General features: G+C 45.4%; 2 protein-coding genes across 2 annotated transcripts in view; both read right to left on the bottom strand.

Annotated features, from left to right (window-relative positions):
• Positions 1-27,500, bottom strand: part of LPCAT2 (lysophosphatidylcholine acyltransferase 2) — a 58,310-nt gene that overhangs the window by 7,543 nt on the left and 23,267 nt on the right. The window contains exons 9-12 of the mRNA XM_037515807.2: positions 20,979-21,061; positions 19,252-19,377; positions 15,396-15,549; positions 361-459 (exon numbers count right to left, since the gene is read on the bottom strand). Coding sequence (XP_037371704.1) covers positions 361-459; positions 15,396-15,549; positions 19,252-19,377; positions 20,979-21,061 — 462 coding nt within the window. The remainder of the gene's footprint in view (positions 1-360; positions 460-15,395; positions 15,550-19,251; positions 19,378-20,978; positions 21,062-27,500) is intronic.
• CAPNS2 (calpain small subunit 2) lies at positions 5,149-6,041 on the bottom strand. The gene has a single exon (XM_037515808.1). It carries the CDS (start codon positions 5,943-5,945, stop codon positions 5,196-5,198), a length of 750 nt encoding a protein of 249 aa, XP_037371705.1. The 5' UTR covers positions 5,946-6,041; the 3' UTR covers positions 5,149-5,195.

The raw sequence follows: 27,500 nt of genomic DNA, 5'->3' as shown, positions 1-27,500 counted from the left end.
GAGACAAGAACTTTCCACAGGCAGAATCAGGACATCTCCTGACACCTGGTATGCCACCTAACTTTGAGGCTTCAAAAGGGGAGGCTGCCGAGAACTAATTTTTTAAGCTGATTTGTCCAGTCACCTTTCTTTAATCTTGATGCTGTTAACGAGGCTGCTTCCAGACTATTTTCGCTTAAACTGATGCTTGTGTTTTCTTTATTCTCAGTAGCAATTGTCTTAATTCCATTACCCTGGTGTACATGTCACAGCAGATCTATAAATGCACATAACAGATTCTCTGATTTTCAAATAATACATTTAGAGTCAACACTTGTTGACCAGGCAGCCCGTGATGCCCTCAGCGGGGCTGACAGTTACCTTGAAGGCCACCTGGATGATCTCCTCGGTGTTGGCGGGATGGCACAGGACAGCCAGGCCGATCACATACTCTCGGAAGTCGATGCTGCCATCGTGGTTCTGTAACAGGATGGGGGAGCTAGTTAGCAGCGCCACTTGTTGCATTTCTGTTCACCAAGCCTGCAAGGTGCAATTCAGGGGTGCAACCCAACTCAACATCATCACACACTGAGCCATGTGGACAAAAAGGTCCCCCTGAGAGAGGGCAGCGAGCAGGTGGCCCACCCATTCCAAACTCAGAAGGTAAAAAAAAGATGGTTCTTGTCTAGCAATGACCATTTCATCCCCAGGGCCTCTGCACTGGCCCTGTGGTACCAGTGTGGGTTCGTGAGCTCGGCCACAATGGCAGCCCCCCAGGAGGTGGAACCCAGGACTTCCACCAGGACTTCCATTCTAGGTGGGACCAAAGCATTCATTCCACCATTGCTGGTGGCCCAGGCCAACACCAGCAAGTCACTAAAGGTCACTAAACAAGCCTCTACATGGACAAATGGAAGGGAAAGGAAATGGACCAACTGAGGCAGTAGTCCCAGCGAATTCTTGGAAAATTGATACGACCTGATACCAAGTTCAGAATAAAATTTAGAACTGGCAGGAATCTTAGAACCCATCCATCTAACTTCTTAATTTTTACTAATGAGTAAACTGAGACATAAATTTTACTTGAGATCACAAAGCTTGCTATTGCCATAACTGCAATTAAAATTCAGGTCACCTGACTCCCAATCATTCAAATTAAAACATGTAGTTTGAGGAAACATTCAACTCAGGATAATACAAAAATCTACAGTAACATATACTCCTTTAATTTTTCAATTTCAAATCAGCTTCATGATAAAAGTTAGTCCTCAGATCTGTGGGTCTTGCCTTTCATAGTCTAGTGAACTCCTCAGGAAGAATTAGAAATTTCAAAACATTCTAGACTTGAAAATATTTCAGGGCCAACTTCAAAGGAGGAGACCAACTTCTGGAGGGAGGCCCTCATCCCTCCATAATCTCTCCCAATCTGGAGGTCAGGACAGCCCCAAGTTGGAACCAAGGAGGTTGCACTGAGTCACTGCAAAAAAATAAGGGATGGCGAAGTGTCACTGATACTCTAGACAGAGGCCCCCGCCTTCCCTGTCAAGATGGGAGACGTGTGGAAGGCTGTTGCAGGGCACCCTCCCACCCCCCAGTCACAGGCCTGGCTTGCGGGACTGGGAGGAGCTCCAGGCCACTTGCTCACATGCTGTCCATCTACAATTCCAGAAGGAATAAATGATGACTCCCATGTGTCTGATTCTCAGATATCAGCTCCCTAAGGTGGTTTCAGAGTTGTATTGACTCAACAGTTTTATTCATACTGAAGCAGGTACTTTAGGTAACATTTTAAATCTAGCAACATTGAAGGATTTTAGTATTTTAAGTGGCCTTATTGGATGTCAGTCTTTTAAATCAACATATATAAAAAGCATAGACGTATTAATCGTACTCCCAGAAGAGAAACTTACAAAACTTCATAATGTGAAAGTGCAATGTAGAGGTGTATTAAGGGTGTACAAATGCTCCTTTTCATAGTGAAGATTTGACAGGTACTATCTAAAGGGTTGAATAATCGAGAGGGCACTTTCTCTATGTAATTTAAAATGATAAGCCAGTAAAAGCTTGTAATATACCGACAATATCTTTGAGAAGAGGAGCCAGACAGAGGTGGTGTTGATAACTCCATACTTGATTGTTGATAAGTGGGAATCAACAGAAACCTCTGTGTGGTTCAAGGATGGTTTTGAATACATGTTGAGGTGGTGAACTACCAAGGATAGGGATCGCTTTTCTTTATGTTGTTTTATAATTACTATCACATCACCTCTGCAAATGAGAGATAATTAGCATCCTCAAAATAATTTTAAAAGGCCTACACAAAATAGAACCTACTATACAACAGCCAGCTGAAAACAGGCCTGAGTCTTTGAAGTTATTCTATCAATCCAAAGGGATGTTGTCATTCAAATTCAGTAAATTTTCAGTTATGCAGAGGAGTCAGGAGGAAGGTATTCTGTTTACCTCAGTATTCTTATTAAGAGCATAAGTCTACCCACACACGTAATTGTATTACCAGTTCTCTAGGAGTTAAATTGTTTTAATCCATTCAGCATTAAAGTAAACATTTTTAAAAAAGTAATCCCAAACCTACTTCAAGGTCAGTAAGCACATTAAAAAGGAGGCCCTGCTGGAGCCACTGCAAATATTTTTTAAGGTCCCATCGTTGTGAAATACTACAGATGGGATTCTGAATGAAGTGCTTGTAAAATCATATTTTAAAAAACACATGCTCTACTACTCAAAAATACTTTAAAAATGATGCTTGAGATAAAATTTTCAATGGTTTTGGAAGTTTCTCTTTCTCAGGTACAGAGCTCATGGCTCCTTTTTCTCTTGTCATAGGTGATAGAAGTCAGTGAATTTTATCAAAATAAAGGTGCTTTTCAAAACTGCACGGGAAAACTTTTGGTTACACTGTCCTCTCCGCAACCAGCATGTGCAAACATTACATTAAAAACTTAATATTCCAAGACCTTGAAAGGTATCTTGGCCACTTTCCCCTCTCCTGGTCACATTCCTACATCCATTCCTAACATATTAGTGGGTGCATTCTAAAATAGGGTACTGATATTAACGTGTGGCTGTCTTCAGCCACCTCATTCTTATCTACTACACTCCATCCACGCAGCACACCAGACCAAGATTAAGTTGCACGTCCCTTGAGGAATGTGGATATGACCTCTGTGTGTGGATCGGTTCAGAACTATATGCTGTGGTGTCTTCTAAGAATTACAGATGGTGTGATGGGGACCAGAGGCCAAATCCCAAGGTCTCCGAATTCCACTGGGGATTTCTGACAGGCAGCCCAGAGCTGTTAACAGGCCAGTTACATTTCCAGAGTTACAACTTTCCTCTAAATGCATCAAAAGAGGAAGGAAGAATTTATCTTCTAACTCTGGAGGATCCTTCAAAGATGACTGGCAGGGAAGGGATGCTTTAAATATCAGACAGAGTGGAGGAGTAGAAACCAATTAAACAACAGGCAGGTGAATTGAACACTTGTAAAAGCAGCAAATTGCAGCCTTGCTCACAGTCTACTGGCCCTGGATCCGGGATTCAACGGGCCCTGCTAGAACAATCCTCATCAAATGATAAAGCCAAACCCAGCATTATATACAAGAAAGCACAACCTCTTTCCCTCAGGTGCTGTCAACACTGACTCCTGCTGTGCCTGTTTTGGCTGAGACAGATTTGAAAAATACTGTGAGAAAGACTTACTTTACTTATTTTTTAAAAGACTTATTTATTTATGCATACAAGAGCTGGGGTGCGGGCCAGAGGTGGTGGGGTGGGGTAAGAGAATTCAGAAAGCCTTACTTATTTATTTATTTATTTTGAAAGCCTTACTTTAAAACAGAGGCTGTCCACTACTTACAATAGCCAAGAACTGGGAACAACCTAAGAGCCTACAGGTTGACTAGCATATAAAGCCGATGTGATATAGAGGCACAATGGAATACTATTTAGCTATGAAAAAAGATGAAATCCTGCCATTTGCAACAGCCTGGATGGACCTAGAGAAAATTATTCTTAGTGAAATAAGCCAGATAGAGAAAAAGACAAACACTACATGATTTCACTCGTGTGTCATACGGAGTATAGTGAGAAGAACTAAATAAAACTTATGGTTTGTAAAAAATAAAACAAATAAATGAAACAGAAAGGGTCAACCAGTGTTACCTGGGGAGTTTTAGAAATACCCATTTGGGGGCTCTCCCCCTCTCTGAAGATTCTTTGGACTGGGACTCAGCATCGGGGTTTGTAAACGGCTCTCCCAGAGGTTCTAAAATGCAGTGGGGCTGACGACCGCTGGATGAAAGAGTAAACCAGCGATGTTTGTATCTATTTCTACATCTCTAAGAGATTTCCATGCCAAATGACACTATAATTTATGTCAGCTCTTCTTTTTCTTCTTTGCTTACTGTTTTCCTATCAGCAGTTTTCAAAGAACAAGAGACTGTTCCTTGCTCCAGGGCAGGGCAAGACATGGCAGGAGCCGGTGAGTTTCAGCGGGCATGTCTGACTCTGTGTGAAGTACACTGAGGAGAGATGACTTAGCTTCATGAAGGCAGCTGGAGACAGTCTGCGTGATGGGCACACAGCTTCATTCCCCCTTTACAAATACGTGAAAACAAAACAAAATCAATACCTGTATTTTAATAGAGAAACAGGGCTAAAGAATTCTAGAATTTTAGATAATTGCTTCACCCTAAAGAAAGAAACTACCCTTCTCTGCAATTGTTGGATTTCACATTTCTGAACCTGTTTTGATACAGTTAAATGGTTTTCCAGGAGAGCTTTTTTATATAATGGAGAGACCAGATGTTAAATGGAGAAACAGATTTTGAACTTCTCTCTTCATCTTTTAAAAGGTTTGTAAAGATACCTCCTGATTGTTTTCGTGACTTATTAAAAACTCCATTCTCAACAACTTGCCTGCTCCTTGGAATTCATTCACCAAATACACAACCACCAGTTCAAATCTACACCATGACAACGCCGCCCTGCACCCCCACCCCATAAAAAATCCAGACAACCCCAGTACCTCAAAAAGCTGCTATACAAACCACTCAGAACATTTTTCATGAAAAATCTGTTTTAATTAAGCAGCCATGGGCAGCACACGCTCAGAAGTAAGTAGAGTTATGAAAGAGCTCGCCGGGAGACACAGGGCAGGGCGGCTGGCCGGGGGCGTGGGGAGGCCAGCAGCCTCTTCAGGAATACATGGTGAGCTGCAGCCACTCCTGGACAGACACCTGGATCAGGCCATCTGCATCCCTGTCCAGGGACCGGAAGGCCCGGTACATGGCATCCAGACGGACCAGGCAGCTGATGAAGCTGTTGAAATCCATACTTCCATCCTCGTCGGCGAATCGGCGGACAATCATTTGGTAAAGGTGTTCATTTAGCTGGAAGCCGGCTGCCTGCAGGGCCCCCTGCAGCTGGGCAGGTCCCAGAGAGCCCGAATTGTCCCTGGCATATTGCTTATAAACGCACTGCCACTTCTTGATGTTGTTCCACAGATACTTGAATTCTTCAAAGCCCAGCTTCCCGGTCGTGTCGCTGTCCATGACAGAGACGATGCTCCGGCAGGTGTCCAGACTAAAGCCGTCAGTCTTCAGATCCTTGTGCTTGGCGAGGATTTTGTTGAGAATGTTCATCAGGTCAGTGGCACCCACCTCCATGTCTGGTCCGGCCAGTTGGGCAAACTGGTGGCGAAAGCGCCGGACTTCCTCGCTTTCGTTGGCCTCCACATTGGTGTAGTGCTGCTGGGCCGGAGGTGGTTCTGGGGTATACTGAGCAGCAGCAGCCTCGCTGATGAAATTCACAATGCCTCCGACTATCCCTCCAAAATTTCCTCCGCCTCCTCCTCCTCTTCTCTGACCGCCCCCTCCAAAAAGGCCTCCGAGAGCTCCTCCAAGACCTCGATCTGCTCCTTCTAATAAAGCCTTTGCAAGAAACATGTTTGCAGCTTAACAAGCAGGTATGAAAGCTGCAGGAATCTTGGAGATGGTATGAAGAGAGCTGAAATGGAGGTGAAGCAGCTTACATGTGGAAGAACTGGCTTTTCCGTGCCTGTTCATGCGGAACCACACCCTGGCATCTGCTGTCTTACCTCCTACTGAAGTTGCCAGAGTTCCATTAGGTCCTAGCACCTGCCGTTTCTTATAGGGCAATAAAATATTCCTAGATCATAGTGTGTCTTCACAAATGAGAAGATAATCCTATTTTTAAATGGGGCATAGGAAAGAACACCTCTATACAGGTCATTTTCTTTCTTAGTTCTCTCTCTCAGCGCATGAAAGATGACAAGCATTTTCCTAACAGGAGAAGGCAAGTGACTCAAGGCAATCAAGGATTTCTTTTCTAAGGAATATTTCATGTGAGGGTAACAGTGAAGAAGTCTTGAACACTCGAGGGATATGGATCCAGTCCCCTTACTTGAGCAAAGATTCCACAATCCAAAGTTCTGTTTTTGTTTTTTTAAAGATTTATTTTTTTATGCATACAAGAACTGGGGTATAAGCCAGAGGTGCAGGGGGTGAGAGGATTCACCAGAGACAGAGTGGGGAGCAGAACAGGCGGATCGACTGAAATACACTGTTGAGGGGAGCAGAGGGCGAGACAGGAGAGGTCTGCTGCGCCATGTGGGTAGCTCCCTGGTGGGAATTGAGCTCATGCTGCAGTGGCTGTGGATAGCTTCATAGTGCTGAGACTTAACCCCTTGTGCCACGAGGGAGGCCCTAAGTTCATTTTTATATATGATGTAAGGCAAGGGTCCAACGTCATTCTTGCATTGTAGCTATCCAGTTTCCTGGCACTATTTGTTGAAAAGACTGTTTATTCCCCAGCGAGTACTACTGGCATCCTTATTGAAAATAATCTGACTATACACACTTGGGTTTACTTAAGGGCTCTCTATTCTATTTCATTGGCTTTATGCCTGACCACTGTAATTTTGATTACTGTAGCTTTGCAGTAGGTTTTGAAATCAGGCAGTGTGAGACTTCCAAATTTTGTTCTTTTGCAAGATTGTTTGGGCTATTCAAGATCCCTTAGAATTCGATATGAATTTTAGATGGAGTTTCCTATTTCTGTAAAAAATGTTGCTAGGATTCTGATAGAGATTTGCACTGTCTGCGGATTGCTTTGAGTAGGACTGAATCTTAACAATTTTAACAATATCTAATCCCCACACATAAGACATCTTTCCATTTAGTTGTATTTATTTTCTTTCAGTTATGTTTTATAGATTTCAGTGTATAATTTTTTGTATATTTCTAGAAATGTGTCCAAAAATAGAGGCTAGTCAATTTGTTGACACAAAGTTACTTATGGTACTCTTATAAGACTTTATTTCTTTTAAATTGATAGTAATATCCTCTTTCATTTCTGATTTTATGTCTTGCTTGCTTATTTTCCTCAGAATTATATTGGTGAGGGGCCTCTCTGGTGGTGCAAGGGGTTAAGATGCAACCTATGAAGCTGTCCACAGCCACTGCAGCACGAGTTCGATCCCTGGCCAGGGAGCTACCCACATGGTGCAGCAGACCTCTCCTGACTCGCCCACTGCTACCCTCAGCAGTGTATTTCAGTAAGTCTGCCTGTTCTGTGCCCCACTCTGTCTCTGGTGAGTCCTCTCATCCCCCACACCTCTGGCCTATACCTTAGGTCTTGTATGCATAAATAAATAAATCTTTTTAAAAAATAAAAAAAAAAGAATTATATTGGTGAGGTTTGATTTGCTATTTTGAATAAGTATCTTCAGAAGTCAGCCTATGGCAGGGAGTCCCAGACAGCACTTTGAGAGCCTAGCCTTGGACTCGGAGATGAGACTCAGAGGTCTCTGAAGTCCTGGCTTTGTCTTTAGAATACGGCAAATGGATTTGATAGCATCCACTGCCACATAAAGCGTGCATCCTTATGTCTACATTAAGCGTTCTTTACTGCGGCCTCGTCCAATGCTTCTCTAATTTTCTGTGAAGATGGAGGGGATCTGACTAACAGTTTCTCCTAAATCATCATAGAGTAAAATGGCTGTTACTAGATCAACAAGTCTTTTCTTCTCCGAACTATTTGACCCCCTGGGCTATTCATTAGACCACTAATCCCCACTCCATTGCCCCTGGAGGAGCTCCAGACCTGGGGCAGCAGCTAAGGGAAGAAGGCAGAGCTGGTGGAAAGTTTAACCCAAATCCGAGGGGGAAGAGTTGCTGAACTCAAAAGTAAACAGTGACACAGGAATGCTTTTAGCAACATTATAATAGCCCCAAAGAAGAAATATCCTAAATGTCCACAGACTGGTCATCAGATAAATCAAATATGCTATAAATCCATATAATGGGGGAATTCTTGGCATGGGTGAAGCACAAAAGTGCTGTGCTAAGAAGTCAGACACAAAGAGAATATTCTGTATGATTCCATGTAAGTGAAATGTCCAGAAAAGGCAAAGCTATAGACAGAAAGTCTCTGTTCTAGTCTGCAGTGGGGGTGTGGGGCCAGGGTGCAGCTAGGGGCCAGGGATGAACAGCTAACGACACAAGAAACCATATGGGCTGAAGGAACTGTCTTAACTCACTTAGGGTGGTGGGTGCACAACTTGGCAACTTGCCTCTAGAACTCACAGAACTGTGTGCTTGAAAGGTGTGAATTACATGACATGCAAAATATATCTCAAAAATTATTTTAAAAAGGTCAACAGTGATAGTTTATAGGATAGTTTATAGGACAATAACAGGAAGTAAGAATTCTGGTCTAGGCCTGCAATCAAGCAGCAGGGGAACCTCAAGGTATAACTTCCTCTTTGGGCCATGAGCCTTCTACAAAATGAGGAAGATGGGCAATTTGACACCCAGGTCCCTTCAGCTCTAATTCTTGGGTCTGGATGTCCATGTGCCATGAACAGTGACAGCAGCATCAGTCTTTCCTTGCACTCATGTCCCTCTGGCGCCCTAGCCCTTTTATGCAATATATTAATTCAATCTTTCTTTCTATGGGATCTGTACCACAGCTTTTAAAGACATACTCCCTCTTATCCCCATATTGTCTGGCTTCCAAAAGTATTCCTGATGACAACCTAGTAAGTATGTTGCTCCTTCGAACGGAATTCCAAGATTGGGCAGGGAGGACTGAGCCAGGTCTAGAATGAAGGACACACGACACCCACTCTGAGAGGAGTCTCCCTGTCAAGTGAGGCCTTTACCTAACTGCACCATGATCCCATGATCTGGACCAGACCTTCCTAATTTACTGATAAGAATGTCATGTTGGATGAAATCAAAAGGCTTTCTAAAGTCCATGTAGATTATCTCTTTCTTTTTCTTTATCATCTCTGGACTGTCGCTCTGTCACAGGAGGAAATTCAATTGGTATCACAGAACCCCTTACTTCCTTGGGCTGTGTAGGGAGGCCGCTAAGTGCTCACTTTCTCTAGTGAAAAAGTTAATTGCTGTGCTCTCCGTTTGTTTCCTGTAAGCATCTCCTAGGTATATTTGACTGAGAAGACGAAAATACAGCATCTAATTCTCAAGCCTGCCAGTGTATATTTCTAGTGTCACACTCAGAGAAAATACTATGATGGGCTAAATGGGGGAGTTGAGGCAACCTGAGAATTAAACAGGGCAACGTTCAGACCAATAGGACCATCAAACCTCTGGGAAACCCTGTATGACGGCACAGCAAAGTTCATCTAGTCCACTTAGATAGTAACAGTTGCTTTCTGATAATTTTATCACATAAGTCACAGAGTGGATTTCATAGAACAGCTCCTGATAACTGAGACTGGAATTAAGATGAGTTCTTTTCACATGAACCTGAACTGGAAACCGAAAGGATAGAAGACTTTAGTTTGTTACAACGGCTGAATTCATTGCAGTGCAAAAAGAGCCACAGATAATACATAGACAAATGAACATGGCTGCATCTCAATAAAACTTTATTTAAAAAGCAGTTGTCACACTGGCCCATCAGCTGCAATTTGCTGATTCTGCTATATTTTCTAAGTCGATGAAAATATTTCATGCTAGTAAGGTTTTGTGATTTAAAGGGGGTCACTCTAAATCTTAATTCTTGATTTATCTGTCTACAGCTTCCCACTGGGTATATCATTCATCTTCACAGGTGATTTCTAATCCCCCGTAGCTGGCACGCGCTCACTCTTTAGCAATGCCATTACTCAGCAATAGGGCATCGCCTAATAAAATATAGATAGTTACTATTTCCATAATTATGTAAAATAATCTGAACACTGTCATGATATTTTCCCATTTCTGCCTTCTAACTGGCACCCAGTTCCTCTGGCATTACTATGACTTTAACTACTAGACAGGAAAAGCCGGTGTACACTTCAGCACTTTGGCAACCCCGCATTTTTGGTGATTGTAGACTTCTATAGGTCTTTTATTACTGTTTCACATTATGTGGAATGAATGCTTTTCCTTATCCCAAAGTTCTTCCTGTCTGCCCTGTTCTTGGTATCAGTTCAAGTGTTAAGCTCGAGTGCCAATAACAACAAGCATTCCCGCTTGCCCCTTCCTGTTTGAGAAGGCAGGGAGCTGGAGTGTGTGGATTTGTGCTTGTGCTGAGAGTTAGGACAGGCTCTGAGGCCATGTCAATGCCTGCAAACTCTTTCTGAGTAGGACAGGTCAATGTGCCTATTTAGCTATACAAGCTGCCTGGGATATGTCCTATCAATAACCTACACTCTGGCCCTTAACAGAAAAATTCTGCTGATCCCAGAAATGCAGCTTTGCTACCAGTGAGCACACACAGACTTTAGGCTGCATGTGTCGTGATGTAAAAGAACCACGACTTGGGCCTCCCTGTGGTGCAAGGGGTTAAGTCTCAGCACTATGACGCTATCTGCAGCCACTGCAGCACGAGTTCCATCCCCAGGCAGGGAGCTACCCACATGGCGTAGCAGACCTCTCCTGTCTCCCTGCTGCTCCCCTCAGCATTGGATTTCAGACAATCCACCTGTTCTATTCCATGCTCTGTCTCTGGTGAATCCACTCACCCCTTGCATCTCTGGCCTGTATCCTAGCTCTTGTATGCATAAATAAATAAATCTTAAAAAGAAAAAAAAAAAAAAGAACCACGACTTGCTTCCAAAGAGGCCAAGCTGGCAGCAGAGGTGACACGGGCACTGACCAGCGGCAGGACACTCGGGCGGCGAGGACGGTGCTGGGGGCAGTGCAGTGAAGGACAACATGAGCCGTGACGCTGTCAAGGCCACTGCAAGACGCTGCTATAACTGCAGAGACGCGCTCTAGTTATCTCTGTTTTAGCCAGCGTTGTTTCTTAATCCCGTTGTGCATTTAAATCCCTTCAAGTGTGCTGGCAAAAGAAGCCAGTATTCAAACTGAATTATGAAAATAAAAATTATTGAGAAGCCACTGCCTTAAACCAAGGTCCCGACTCTAACTCAGCTGGACATCTGACACCCTGCTAACCTCTGAGCCAGGCAATCTGTATAAAATAAAAATAAAGCTCATAAAAATAAAGAAGCTAAATTAAACCTAAAGGTGAAAAGGTTCATTTTTCTTCTTTTTTTTTTTTTTCCAGAAATGGGACTTCACTGAAATTGCCCCAAACCAGTGAACTCGGCCACATTTCCGAGGCCATCACCTGCCATCAAGTCACCTGCAAGTCACCTGCCATCAAGCACCTGAGAAGCAGCAGAGCATGCAGAGGAGCAGTAGGCGCCGAATACCGGCATGGATTTTTTAGAACAAAACGAGACAAAAATCATCATAAAGTTCTTGTAGAGCCGCTAAGAGCGTGTGTGGAGAGGAAGTGTCAGGGAAGGTGAGTCTTTCCCGCATCCCCAAAACAGCAAGCAGCGGCCACACGGCTGGGGCCATGGAGAGAGGCCCGCGCGGGCAGGAGGGGGTTCCTGGGAACGCGCCACTGAGGGCAACAGGAGCACCACCCTCTCTTTCCTGCCCTTCCTCCCCCAGCCCCGCCCCACAGTAGCACTGAATGGAGCCAGATAATGGAGCTGCTCGGAGAGAAACAAACCAGAAAGTGACTGCACTTCCTTGTCTTTCCCATCAGACACCCCCCGGCTGCAGCACTTCAAGGAATGGGGAACCAGCCCAGCGAGTGGGCCTGAGGCAGGGCGTGGGCAGCGTGAGTCAGTGTCTCCAAACGAAGCAAATCTTCACAGGCAGAGACAGGCAGGTGAGGTAAACACACGGAGGGGGTGCGGGAGGAGAGACGGACGGACAGAGGGGGGCTGAGGAACTCTAGTCCATTACTGCTCCAGACACTTCTCTACCTTTCAGTATGCTGGAGAGCGAGAGGAAAGCTCTAAGCACCATCTCCTGTATCTAAACCCAAGTCACGCCTTACGAAGAAGGGAAGAAAATTCAGTCGCCGCTTACTCCACCTGCATCCGCTGACCAAATGGACCACAAAGGCGCACGGTGTCGAGCTGGGGGAGCCGACTGTGTTCTCCAGTTCTGAGTGTGAACCTGGCTAACTGGGGGCTGTTCACCTGTAGCTTTTAGTCCCTTCCTCACTCCCACATCCTCCATGCTTAGGGGACTCCCGAAACAACGAGGCTGCTAGCAGGTATCATCACGAGCCAGAGCTAGCGGCGTAACAATCCTGTAACTACTAGTTACGACAATGGGGCACCTGAAAGACTGGTCGACCTTGAAAGATCCTCTTTAAATTTAGATCAAAAATCCTGGTGAACATGATGTCTAATATAAGCCCCAAACTCCCTGCTGGTTTCTTATCTTGTAGTTTCTTATCGCTCCTCATTTCCCCACCTCCTGTCCTTATTGGTATGTTCCTGCCAGGCTCTCTCCTGTCACCAAGTTCATCTCGATAGAAACTTTATTTAAAATTACTTGCACAGGGGGCCTCCCTAGTGGCGCAAGGGGTTAAGTATCAGCACTATGAAGCCATCTGCAGCTACTGCGAATCTGATCCCCGGCCAGGGAGCTAACCACATGGTGCAGCAGACCTCTCCTGTCTCCCTGCTGCTCCCCTTAGCAGTGTATTTCAGTCAGTCTGCCTGTTCTGCTCCCCACTCTGTCTCTGGTGAATCTTCTCACCCCCCTGCACCTCTGGCCTGCACCCCAGTTCTTGTATGCATCAATAAAATGAATCTGTACAAAAATAAAATTATTTGCATGGTCTCTGGAGTCATAGAGGAAGAAGCTCTGTAAATCTCACAGAAAAGACTTGTGAAAAGTTCTACTTTCCCAATGTGCACATCCAATAGTTTACTTCTCTGGTCCTTAAACCTTCACTACACTGTACAGTGGCCCCACTGCAGGGACATGGGATCATCCCAAGGACAAGAAGCGCCTGCCTGTTTGCTGCAAGTGGCCAGAGGACAGGCCCCGCACCTCCAGGAGGAGGTTGTATAACTGCAGCGCGCTACAGAACAGCTCCTCAAGGAGGTCACTGGGTAAGTCATCAGCAACATGAACGTGTTCTGGAAGAAAGGAAAGAACCCCTTCCTGGCCTGTGTTATGAAGGCATCATTCCTTTGCAAAGTATCTTTTTTAGTGGTTATCACAGAACTGGGACAACTGGTGCCCGCCAGGATGCAAAAGGCCCACGGGAACCCTTTCTCCTTCTGATAACAGAAACTCTGAACAAAATACAGAGAAACCCAACTACCTTTGTTCCAAGTACCACTGCAGGAGGACTGGGGCAGGGGTTGGGAGGGTGTTGGTAAAACCTGAAGGACAACCAGTAAGGCCGTAGCAGGACATTACCGGAAGTTGTTGAAAGGGAAGGCCTGTCACCTCTGAATCCTAAATCAGTGTAAACAGCCTCAGGAATGAATGCAAAATAAAGTCATTCTCAGACAAGGGAAAATGAAGCGATCACAATCTGAAGTGTGTAGCCAAGCGAAATGAAGAGACACATGAATGCCTAGAACAGTTGAATCCCTGCTTGCTCCAGATTGGAAACAAACCAAATGTTCCTCAACTAGCAAATGGACAGACCAAGCATGGTACAGCCATACAGTGAAATAATACTCAGCAATAAAAAAAGAAACACATTTTGAACAACATGTTAGGGATTCTACAAATTCTGAACAGGGCAGAAATGAGCTGTAATGGAGTGGTGGAGGGGGGAGCTGGTTTGGGAGTTACATCATTTGTAGCAGAGAGTTCAAAAGGAAGGGTTAGTTTAAATGAGATTGTTGGGGTATAAAGGGGTGTTTTCATTTTAAAAAAGTGAGTATGTAGCCAGAAGAAAAAGGCAGATCTAGGCCAAGTATTTAAAGTTCAGGGATGGTCAGAATCGCTCCTCGGCAGGACACTGTGAAAGATGTCAGCCTCAGAAGCACACACTACAGGCGTCCATTGACGTGACATCTGAAGAGTCAAAGCTATAGGGATGACGTGCAGGTCAGTGACCACCAGGTGGGGGAGCTGGACTGCAGGAGTAGAGCCACAGGGAAGTTTCTTTTTGGCAACTGCTGAGCTGCTGTGGGTCTGCTAGAGCTCAAAAAAATTGCAACTGAAGAGTGAATGTGACTACCATTTTTTATATATTATGGAACAAATTAAAAAAAGAGATCTTGAAATCTTTATACATTTTTCTTAAGGAAACTTTCAGACAATTTAAGGATCTAACTGCACGCATTTCCACATTACTGAGTTAAAAAATGTTTCCCCAATATAATTGTAAATGGCTGTCTTTTTAAAAAAAGATTTATATTTATTTATTTATGCATACAAGAACTGGGGTGTAAGCCAGAAGAGCGGGGTGAGAGGATTTACCAGAGACAGAGTGGGGAGCAGAATAGGCAGACTGACTGAAATACACTGCTGAGGGGAGCAGCAGGCAAGACAGGAGAGGTCTGCTGCACCATGCGGGCAGCTCCTTGGTCAGGGATTGAACTCACACCACAGTGACTGGCGAGAGCTTGACAGTGCTGAGACTTTAACCCCTGTGCCACCAGGGAGACCCAACAAATGGCTAAGTCTTAATGGAAGTGTTTGTTTTAGAATGCTCATTTAAAATAAGATAAAAATGTGCAAGTCCAGAAACCTTTAGAACAGAACTGTATCACCCATGTCATGAATGTATGAGTCTGATATAAATCTTACAATTCTTGCCAGTTATGCAAACCTTTCCATTTCAACATTACAAGCATGGTTATGTGGTCACAATATCTCTATTTCTGTCCTGGTGTCTAAAACAGACACTATCCTAGTGTTTGCTGTCACGACTGTCATCATTGTCACCACCATCCTTGTTATTATCACGACTATTACAGGGAAGATCCGAGATCAGGCCCCGACGGCCGGCTGTCTTGTTTCTTCTAACTCTGACCTAGCACGTTCCTCCACTGCCTGCCATATGGATTTACGCTCATGTATGTGTGGTCACTGGCAGAGTAAAAACATTCGTACATTAAAGGTTAAATTTGAACATACCCTGTCAAAGAGTGCAAAAAGTTGTCTCAGGACATCGGAAACAGGCAACTTCAAGTACTCCGCAAATTCTTCGATTCCGATTCTTCCTCCCTTTGAAGAACTTGCAATAGCTGCATATTCGTCCAGATGCTTGCGAATGCTGTCCCAGTCCAGCCTGAACAAAGGCAGAATTATAAGTACATGTCGCTCGCCTCTTATGGCCCATAGGAACATCTTATGAACGTTATTGTATTATTTCTTCTGAGGGAAAAATATTTTAAGCATTAAATTTGAAAAGCAGAGTTGTTTTAAAGTACATATTCAACATGCACACAGGCATCTAATCTTTTAAGGTTTTTAGCATAACTGTAATTATCCCAAATATCCGAGGGAAAGAAAAGCTACTGAGAAGAAGAGAGATGTGATAGATTCACGAGGAGAAAACAGGAAGGCACATTTTCATCTAAACATTACCTTGCAAATCAATAGTACTTACTGAGTGGCATTAAAAAAACTCAACTCTTACTTTCAAGAAAATTTCTGGCTGATCATGAATTCACATCTAACAAAATGTTGTGACAGGAAGATTCATTAGACTATACACACTTCCTCCCATATTAGCTATGAAAGTCAGGGTGATAAAACCCTGGCAATTATATTGTAGTTACATCACATCCTGTCTTTGTCTTATACAATTAAACAGGTGACTTAACACAGATTTCTTCTGTATCCAATTTCAGTGACGATCTAAACTTTTCAAATCAGCAAGGATATTGTAAACATAACACCAAAACATTTTTGTTATCTAGAGAATATAAATAATATTTGCTATATCAGTTATCAAAATTTTTTTTTCACTTAGAAGAAAACATAGGCAAAACACTCCGTGACAATGGCTTCAGGGATGGCTTTGGGAACACTGCTGGCAAGAAAAACGAAAGCAAAAATAAATGAATGGGTGGGCCTCCCCTGGTGGTGCAGTGGTTGAGCGCTGGGCTGAGAAGCTGCCACAGCCTCTGCTGCGCCAGTTCGATCCCCGGCCGCCTGAGAGGGTCCCACATGGTGCGCAGACCTCTCCTGCCGCACCCTCTGCTCCCCTCAGCAGTGAACTTTGTCAGTCTGCCTGTTTTGCTCCCCACTCTGGCTCTGGTGAATTCTTTCACCCTCCTGCGCTTCTGACTGTACCCAGTGCTTGTATAAATAAATAAATAAATAAATCTTTAAAAAAAATAAAAAAAATTAATGACTGGGACTACATCAAACTGAAATGTTTCTGTAGAACAAAATAAATTATCATTAAAAAAAAGAAACCATACAAAATGGGAGAAAATATTTGCACATCATAATCATACATCTGACAAGGGGTTGATATCCAAGGTCTACAGAGAATGTAGACAACTCAATAAGAAGAGAACAAAGAACCCAATCAAAAAATGAGCAGAAGAGCTAGATCGCCACTTCTCCAAAGAAGACACGCAGATGGCCAACAGGCACTTGAAAAAATGTTCAGCATCACTAATCAGGGAAATGCAAATCAACACCACAATGAGATACCACCTCATTCCAGTGAGAATGGCCCATATCAAGAAAACCAGGAACAACAAGTGTTGGTGAGGCTGTGGAGAAAAAGGAACCCTTATGCACTGCTGGTGGGAGTGTAGCCTGGTCCAGTCCCAGTGGAAAACAGGATAGAGGTTTGTGAAAATATTAAATATAGATACACCATATGAGCCATCAATCCATTCCTAGGTTTCTACCCAAATGCAAAAATACTAATTTGAAAGGATATATGCACCCCCTACATTCACAGCAGCATTATTTACAATAGCCAAGTTATGGAAACAACCTAAGTGTTCAACAACAGTGGTGATTAGGAAGATGTGGTCTATATAGACAAAGGAATATTATTTAGCTATAAAAAAGACAAACTCTTGTCTTTTGCAACAACATGGACAGAATTGGAGGGACTGTGATCAAAGAACTCAGGGGAAAGAAAAATACTGGGGCCTCCCTGGTCACTTAGGGGTTAGGTCTCAGTGCTATCACTACCGTCTGAGTTCGATCCCCAGCCAGGGAGCATAACCCACATATGGCTCAGCAGATCTCTCTTGTCTCACCTGCTGCTTCCCATATTTCAGTAATTCTGCCTGTTCTGCTCCCCACTCTGTCTCTGGTGAGTCCTCTCACCTCCCTCATCCCCCTCACCTTTAGCCTACACCCCAGTTCTTTTACACACACAGAAAGATGCCAAGGTCTGTTTACTAAAAAAAAAAAAAAAAAAAAAAAAAAAGAGAGCGAGAGAGACAAATACTGGGTGTTTTCACTCATATGTGGAATATAGAGAGACAAAACAAAGGAACTGAGAAAACTAAACCAAAACAACCCCTAGAAATCTGACTGCAGATTTGGGGTTACCAGACAGGAGGAATGGTGTGAGTGGGAACCAGGAGGGGGAATGGGCCCAAAGGTCTATGGTTAAAGATTGTGGGTGCTTGTGGGGTGACGTGCAGCCAGGGAGGTGCGAACCTACTCCCCTAAATCACAGCATTGTAAACCAGTGTTACCTCAATTAAAAAGAAATATTTTTTAATATTGAACTCCAATGCAGTCACGGGCCCTGCAGTCCCTCCCCGGAAGGATAACAAAGGTCCACTCTATCAATAAACTCTGCAGATGCCTAACAGGGCAGACATGAACTGTGATAAAAGGGGGGTTGGGAGTTACATCTTCCACAGCAGAGGGTCCAAAGGGTATGTTCTAAGTAGCTGAAATGAGATGTTGAGGCACAAAGAAGTGTTTGAGAAAGCACGTGTGTGCCCAGGCAGATAAGGAAGACCCAGGGAAGTGTTTAAAACTCAGGGACAGGGCCTCCCAGGTGGCGCAGCGGTTGAGCGCTGGGTTGCGAAGCTGCCGGCGGCTGCAGCGCCGGTTCGATCCCCGGCTGCTCCCCGGCCACCAGAGGAGGGTCCCACATGGCACGCAGACCTCTCCTGCTGCCCGCTGCTCCCCTCAGCAGTGTACTTCGGTCCTTCTGCCTGCTCTGCTCCCCGCTCTGACTCTGGTGAATTCTCTCACCCTCCCGCGCTTCTGACTGTACCCAGTGCATGTATAAACAAACAAACAAACAAACTAAATAAATAAAAAACATGCCTCTATTAAAAAAAAAAAAAAAACCTATTAAAAAAAAAAAATAAAACTCAGGGACAGTCAGAATTGTTTCTGTGCAGGTCAAGGTCACATTTCACATGAGACATTCTTTTTCTTTTTTTTTTTTTTTTAAAGATTGATTTATTTATGCATACAAGAGCTGGGGTGCAGGCCAGAGGTGTGGGGGGTGAGAGGATTCACCAGGGACAGAGTGGGGAGCAGAACAGGCAGACTGACTGAAATACACTGCTGAGGGGAGCCGCGGGGAGACAGGAGAGGTCTGCTGCGCCATGTGGGTAGCTCCCTGGCCGGGGCTTGAACTCGTGCTGCAATAGCTGTGGATTGCTTCATAGTGCTGAGACTTACCCCCTTGAACCACCAGGGAAGCCCCACATGAGGAGTTCTGACCACTGCACGCCAGTGTTCTTGTCGTGAGAAGGCCGGAAGACTAACTACTCTGAGCCACTTGTGAGCGGGGAGACAGACCAGGGCTGTTCCACATGGACTACACCTCCTGCTCTCCTTCTCTGGCGATACATACAGTTCTGAGGTAGCTGTTCTTGAAAACAAGAGGAACTAGCAGGGAGATACATTCACATCCCTGGCTTCCCTGCCAAACAGGATGTGGCTTCTAGATCTGACCACCAGGAAAGTCAGAGAAACAACATTCAGGATTCAGATCTCTTTCGCACAACTTCATGAGTGTACCGTAGTTTTAAGATGCACTTACTTCAATTTCCGGCTAATTTTGGTAAATTCCACCAAGCCAGCTTCCATGGGCAATGTTAGCTGCCCTGCTGAAATCATCAGTCTGCAGTCTTCATAGGTATGGTCTGTGACTGGAATTCCCAGAGCTCTAAAAGCATTAAAAGGCAAACAGAACTTTAATCTTTTTTTTTTTTTTTTTTCAGTAATGTTTTTTTCATTAGACCTAACTGGTCAACAAATAACAGTAACGGAAAAGTATTTACTCCTTTTTAAACCAGTAGTTTTGGCTTTTTGTTGCGAAAGGGACAGTTCTCTCCTCAGACTCAGTGTGGCCTGAGTGAATCTCCTTCTGTCTGCTTCTGTGTTTGATCTCTAACAGTCACCACAGTAGCTTGAGTCTCACGGAAAGTCATGGGGAACTTAGGTCAAGTCCTAGTGGAGTCTTTCACCAGATGTGGCTCTCTGGGCACTTACATAAGCCTCACTTTTCTCATCTGCTCAAAGGAACAACTCGACTTCCCCCACAGGGTCAGCGTGAGGACACACTAAGAATGCTTGTGGGCCTACTGTTTCAACAGGAAAATGGCATCTACACAAACTCATAAGTGAATGACCTGTCTAGTCACCAGCCATCTGTGCTTTTTTATCTTGTAAACTGGAGATCACCTTCTTACTACCGACCAGCCTCTAAAGATACTGAAAAGTGGGCTTCCCTGGAGGCGCAAGGGGTTGAGCACAGCACTGTGAAGTTGTCCGCAGCCTCTGCAGCACGAGTTCTATCCCCAGCTGGCCAGGGAGCTACCCACATGGCACAGCAGACCTCTCCGGTCTCCCTGCTGCTCCCCTCAGCAGTGTATTTCAGTAGATCTGCCTGTTCTGCTCCCCACTCTGTCTCTGGTGATTCCTCTCATATCCCACACCACTGGCCTGTACCCCAGCTCTTGTACACATAAATAAATCTTTAAAAAATATGAATATACATTTATACATGTGCAAAAACACCTGTGTGCTCTTGCTATAGAGCCACGTGGCCTCTGAAGCCCAATTCAGAGTCCCACTGAGTTTTCCTAAGAGAATAAGTACTGCTAGCCTGTGAGATCCGAGCCTGCTCCTAGATGACATGGGAGGTGTGGGTGGGGAAAGGACACACCTGGGGGGTTCAGAGGCTCCCGGGTGGGGGGAGAGTGTAACACACCCGCTTCCATGACTGGGAGGGTGTGGGGTGGGCTCATCAAACCAGATTAGTGGCCAGTTGAAACTTCCTTTAGAGCAGGAAAAAATTGCTTCATATTTTGCAGTTTCAAAATCCTGAATTTATAGCTATGGCTCAGCGGGCAACTTCCCCCTTCTCTGTGCCTCTCTGCAACCCCCCGTGAGTGTCCTCCTTCCCGGAGCTGCGGATCAGGCCGGCCGGCAGCTACGTGGAGGCTGAGTGGACACAGGGGCCCTCAGCCCACACAGGCCCTGGTGGCAGTGGGCGGCCTGGAGCACGCACCCCAGGAGGCACTGGCCGGGCCCCTCTGTCGGCACCGCCTGCTCCTCTTCTGGCAGAGACACGTGTCCACTAGCTGGAACCATCCCAGATGGTCTCACTGACCACATTCCCAGCACATTGTTTCACTTCCCGAAAAGAGTTGGGGGAATAAGGCCTCAGGCAAAAACAAACAAAAAACTCACCTTAAAAGCAAGTTAAATGCCATTGACTGATGATTTAAAAATTATTAATTATAATCACATCAAGACACTTACTCTGCCATGAAATTCCGGACTCTACTGGCAAAAAGGACAGGATCCCTTTTTTCTTCATCATTTGGTACTTGAACAGGCATGAACTGGAAGACAAATGTACTTTCTGTAACACTCTTTCTAGCACATTTGATGGTAATTTATAAACTGGCACTTTGTTAAATTTTATGCCATCCCAGCACGTGGACTAAACGACGTGAAGGAAGGAACACTGGGCTGGCGTCAGGAACCGGGACAGAGCCTGGGTCTTCCTGCGTGTTGGCAAGTGTCTCTTGGCAGTTTCCTGAACTGTCTCCTCAACTCTACAAAGACGGTTATGACCTGGTGTTCAAACCACAAAACCCTAACCCACAAGTCATGTAGGGAATTGGGTTTAACCATTGAGACAGTCAGTGCAAAAATCCTGGAATACACCTATGAAGAGTGAATTAAAAATAGCTGAATATGGGCTTCCCTGGTGGCACAGGGGTTAAGTCTCAGCACTATGAAGCTATCTGCAGCCACTGCAGCATGAGTTCGATCCCTGGCCAGGGATCTGACCCACATGGCGCAGCAGACCTCTCCCGTCTCCCTGCTGCTCCCCTCAGCAGTGTATTTCAGTCAATCTGCCTGTTCTGCTCCCCACTCTATCTCTGGTGAATCCTCTCACCTCTGGCCTGCACCCCAGCTCTTGCATGCAAAAAATCAAAAAGATGCATGTATTACAAGGCCAGAACAACACAGCAGGTACCATCTTCACCCTACTGGCCCCGATTACAGAGTGGACGTAAAAGCCTAATTAATTTACTTAAAATCAGACAGGTCACATGAGCTGGGCTGAGCCCAACGTCTGCCAGAGTCTAAAATCCCTGTTGCCTGCTCCACTCTCCTTCCTGAGTATGAGAACGAGGGGGAGGAAATGATTAATCTGGCTGGACAGCAGGGAAAAGCAGCCAAAGAGTCTTTGCAGAAGAGCTAATACTTGATCTTGGCTTTTTAAGGATAAACATGATTCGCTAATCACTACTGCTGATTGAATTGTGTGAGGCAGGCACCATGCTCCATGCTTTATATGCATTATTTCGTCTCTTTAGTTCAAATTTAGCCATAAGGAACTGAGGTTGACAAAGATTAAATGACTTGCTCAAGAGGTCATGTCTTATTTCCAACCAACAAATACTACCCAGGCACCTGTGACAGGCCAGGCCCACCCTAAGCCCCAAACAGGACAATTTCCCGCCCTCGAAGGGCTCTCTGTTCTGTGGGTAGAAATCTGTGATTCAAGGAGCTAAGGCCCTCAGGCAGAACTACCAGTCTGTGAAACACCTGCTGTGTCCTGGTACTTTCTATGATTAACTCAACAATTCCTTGAGGCAAGTCCTATCCCTTCCATCAGAGAAGCAGGAGGTGAAGGAGGCTCGCCAGGTTAAACACCATAGCTGATGCCACACACAGTGGCGGGGCCACGATTTGAAAGAAAAAAGTGTCTAAATGACTCCACCGTGGAGCTCACATGCACCTCTTTTCAAGTCTTGTTAATTATACTAAGAGGTCCGGGGTGTCGTGTTTTGTATTGTTATTATTGGTGAAGGAAATTCTATGGGGACTACACCTGAGGTGGGGAAGCAAACATTTTTTAAAAATGAACAATGATGGGGCCTCCCCGGTGGTGTGGCGGGTTGGGCGCAGCACTGTGAAGCGGTCCACAGCCTATGCAGCTCAGCAGTGTGTTTCAGTCCTTCTGCCTGTTCTGCTCCCCACTCTGTCTCTGGTGAATCTTCTCACCCTCCCTGTGCCTCTGGCCTGTACCCCAGTTCTTGTATAAAAATAAATAAATCTTAAAAAAAAAAAGAAAAAAGAAAACAAAAAATGAACAATGATGTAAAATATATGTAAGTTAAAAAAAGAAAGAAAGAAAGAAAGAAAAGAGGCCCAGGGTGTGATGGAGTTATTTAACAGGAGGGCCACAACCAGGTCCCGTTTATGAGTGGTAACTTCGGGGTAGGGAGTGGATAAACCCATGAGGAGGAGGCCGAGGGCAGGGGGACCTTCAATATCCTGCGTCAGCCTGGAGAGACATTAATCCACGAACAGAGGAGTGAGGATGAAGAGGGCTGCGTGGACAAGGGCACTTCTAGTATAAAGCAGGTTACAGGCTAACCTGTCCTCTGCCAGGTTATAGCCCCTAAGCAGCACTCCGTCCGCGGGGACAGCAGCGCAGGAAGGGGCTCTGCCTCTGGGCCCCGGCAACGTCATTTAGCCTCTCTGGCCCGTAATTCCCCCCAGAGTCAAGTGAAAATTTGAGTGGATGGTCTCTAAGACCCTTTCCAGCTGGAATTCATCGTTTTCCAGTTCATATCTAGAAAAAGAAACTAAGCCACCAGAGGTCCCCACATCACTTAGCTTCCAGAGCAACAAACTATCTTTGCAAATATTTCTAAAATTTCCCTCCATCCTGATCTAGTGAAATGCCTTACAGTTGCTTAGTATAAAATCCACGGAAGCAAGCTGTACATTAAAATGCATGTTCATAAAATCACTAACAAAGTAATACAATAAAAAGTTTTAAATTGCTCTATAAGTCTTCAATTTTTCAAAGAAGCCAAATGACCATTTATAATACACTGGATTTCTAAAAAGCACATTCTGAAAATCCGGAAAAATAAATCACTGCTACACCGTTAACCAAACACAGTACAATGAACGGTGGGTTTGGTTTCTTTACAAGCAGGGAATATTTCTATAAAATGATTTTTAATAACTCTCCTATCGGCGTGGCATTTTATTCTTGAGGCAAAAAATTCCACAGAGAGTACAAAATAATTAAAAGCCTGGATCGACACTCAAGGCCCTCGCAGGCGCCCGTGTCTCCTGAGAAGCAACGCGGGGGAAAGTCTAATGAAATGTCACCTCTCCCTGGATGGAGCCTGCCCTCTGACCACACCGGCGGCCCGTGCAAAGCAGTCACGGCGCCCAGCGTGAACACACCCCTGGTGTGGGAAGAAGAGCCACTCAACAGAGGGGGCCAGGACGGCTGTGATCTGGTACTGTTCCCCCACGCATCTCCACGCCCCAGGGACAGCGGGGCACACGACTTCCCTCCCACCCTGTCCTCCCTCACTGTCGCCGGTGTCCACGCCGAGGGCGCGGCTGACACCTCTGTGTCACTGTCCCTAGACTGCTCAGCCCACCTCGGTCAGGGAAACCAACAGGGCTCTGAGGTGCCCCGACAGCCCCTGGGTCTCCATCACAGTTGCTTCTCTCCTGACCTGCTGGAGCTCAGAACCCGACGGCCACTCAGACACTCAGCGCTCCTCACCCATGCCCTCCCGGCCACCTGAGCCGAGGGAGCGCCTCCACGGCTCCCGGTCACTTTCCTGTCCACCCCAGCCCATCCTCGCCTGCCGAACCCCTCCTGTTAGACACCACAGAGGGTGCTCAAGAAAAGCCTCAGTGGCTGAGGTGACTATGAATTCAAGTTCATGCCCACAGGGCCCTCCCGGCTGCTTCACATCATTCCCTGAGGTGACCATCTTGCCTGCAAATATGAAAATGGTTTTTAGTTTGTTTGGCTTTACTAAAGCTCTTCCTGTATCTTTTTCTTTGTTTTTGTTTTTTAAAAAAAGATTTATTTACTTATAAAGATTTACTTACTTATTTATTTACTTATTTAAAAAAAGATTTATTTATTTATTTATTTACATACAAGAGCAGGGGTGTAGGCCAGAGATGTGGGGGGTGCGAGGACTCGCCAGAGACAGAGTGGGGAGCAGAACAGGCAAACTGACTGAAATACACTGCTGAGGGGAGCAGCGGGGAGACAGGAAAGGTCTGCTGCGCCATGTGGGTAGCTCCCTGGCTGGGGATCAAACTTGTGCTGCAGTGGCTGCCAAAATCTTCATAGTGCTGCGTCTTAACCCCTTGCACACAGGGAGGCCCTTCTTTCTATATCTTTTTAATCAGAAAAAGGAGGCATGCGAAACGTGGGCTCCTCATACTGGGTGTCCTCCCTCAGTGTCAGAGAGACGGGCGAGGAGCGGGTTACTTAGCTGCACTCATGGCTACGCAGCAGGGAGTGTCTGCCCTGCTGTCATCATAACTGACTGCTTCAGATAGGACCTGTTCTTCTCGAGAAGCTTCCTCTGAACTCGCCTTATCTGCCTAATGACAAATCATAAATCCCCTCCTGGGAGGTAGACTGGACAGGGAGGACTCTCTTACCAGAGCAGAAAAGACGAGAAGTCCCACAAGATCTCCATCACACGGTCGTCTCCCATCTGTTCTTCTAGGGGCGCCTCATCTTTCTTAAAACTGCCCCTCTCCTCTCTGAGGCTCAGGCGCCCTCCCCTCTCCTGAACTGAGACAGCACAGAAGCCCTCACATGTCATGGCCTTGCTTGGATATACACTTTTTTTCCTGGGATGCCTCTTGCATGTAATGCTATAAACGGATATACCTTCTCTCCTGCTAATCTGCCTGTTGTCAGTTTATATCACAGACCCACCATCCAGCCCAGGGTGGGGAGAGGGCAGGCCCTCCGCGCCCGCAGCAGCCCATGGGACCATCTGCAACTCCCTTCCCTGACCCCTGAGCTGCTGCTTCGTGCTCCACACCCCTCCCTTCCGAACCCCTCCCGGCTTCAGCAGCCTCCAGTCCTCACCAGCTGGCTTGCACCACCCTGCCCAGGGGCGGCTGACCAGCGAGGGTTCCACCCCCTGTACCTTGGGCCCCAGAGCATCCAGCCTCCTCTGGGTCTGAGACTGCACCCAAGATAAAAATCATGATTCCTCAGCCTATTATTTAAGGCCTTCTGCATCACCCAGAGTCAGCCCTTCACATGCAGACTCATACCAGTAAAACTGGTTCATTCATTGCGTCCTGACCACATCAAGCGCATTCCTTTCGGAGGCAGATTGATGAGTGATGACACTAGAGCCAGTTTTTTCTTTTCCCAAGTAACAGGCAAGGATCTTAACAGACCACTCTGAGCAGATGTGTGGTTCTAGTTCTTCCCATGACTCTTTTAAGTCCTCAAAAAGAGAAAATGCAAAAGGAGGAAGTTATTTATGCACATTAGCTGATCCCTTCCTAAAAGAACAGAAAAATCGAATGATAAGGGAAATGAAAGTTAATGCTCCCTGAATGCTTACTGCCTGCCAGCACGTAAGTCACTGACTCAATCCTCCCGACCCTATAAAATCAGTGTTAGACAGGCTTGAGTAATTTGCTCACGCACACGCAGGTTGGTAGAAGCAGATATGGAACAAACCCCCAGTTAATACTCTTTTCATGATATTCCATTTCTCTACGATTACTAATAAATGCCAGAATTCTACCAAGTTCCCAAAGAAATGAGCTTTATTAGAAAAAGTACACATGTACTGTGTGTGTGAAATGGAAGTTTTCTATAAGGCTCAGTCGAGAGTCAAAACTACAAATCATTTTAGAGCATTTGAATGTTTATGTAAACTATATAAATATACTTAAACCTTCCCTAAGTAATAAGCTCCGAGGTTAGCTTAACAGTGATCTAAATCTATAGGTGTTGATCATAACACTCTCTGTCAAGTGCAAGCCTTTTCTAAATCAAGGAATGAAACAAAGCCCTTTCTATCACTTATGGCAATGAAATGACCCCCCATAAAGCAGTGTAGATCTAGGAGGCCTTCCTGGTGGTGCAGGGATTAAACTCTCGGTGCTTTCAAGCTCTGCGGCATAAGTTCAATCCCCAGCCAAGGAACTAACCCACATGGCGCAGCAGACCTCTCCTGTTTCGCCTGCTGCTCCCCTAGCAGTGTATTTCAGTGAATCTGCCTGTTCTGTTCCCCACTCTGTCTCTGGTGAATCCTCTCAACCTTCTGCACCCTTGGCCTATACCCCAGTTCTCGTAAGCATAAATAAATTAAAAAAAAAAAAAGGCAGTGTAGATCTAACACTGGCCACTGGCAGCTCAGTGGAAGCTCTGAAAGGAAATTTCGTAGAGCAAAGTATGTCTGATGCCTGCACAGAAATCATTTCTATGCATCTATAATATAACACGAGGCTTTACAGTCACATGCTTTGAAAGCAAATGGAGATACAGTCTATGAGGAAGGAAATTGTGCAGTAACAATGGGTGCCGTGTCTCCATCGATGATCTAGCTGCCGCCTCACCCCCACACCCTCCCAGAGCCACCAGTCTGAACGGCTGATATTCTCTCTCATGAGATAAACTAGCGGGCTCTTAATTTATGTCCTATTTTGTTCCCTCCAAGCTACCTTATTTGCCATGTCCTCAGCCACATGCTCATTAAGGCAGACTGTGATGCCGCTGAGAGAGTGACGAAAAAAGGGCGTGAGCACACACACTGCCCTGTGAGGGCCTGGAGAACAGCTCAGGAGACACACAGGGCGCCTGGGCAGAGGTGCCAGGAGACCAGTTACCGTGGGCAGGATGCTGGGACTTACTTGTTTTATGACGCAGGAGTCAAGAAAATAAGATGCTTTCAAAAGCAAGAATGTGCTGGGGAAGCAGAGAAAGGTGATGGAGAGGCGGTGAGTAAGGAA

This window comes from Talpa occidentalis, unplaced genomic scaffold (genome assembly GCF_014898055.3).
Source record: "Talpa occidentalis isolate TD23 unplaced genomic scaffold, MPIMG_talOcc4v2.1 talOcc4.17, whole genome shotgun sequence".
Lineage (NCBI taxonomy): Eukaryota > Metazoa > Chordata > Mammalia > Eulipotyphla > Talpidae > Talpa > Talpa occidentalis.
The sequence above is the reverse complement of the archived record's forward strand: the minus strand, read 5'-3'. Positions and strand labels throughout refer to the sequence as shown.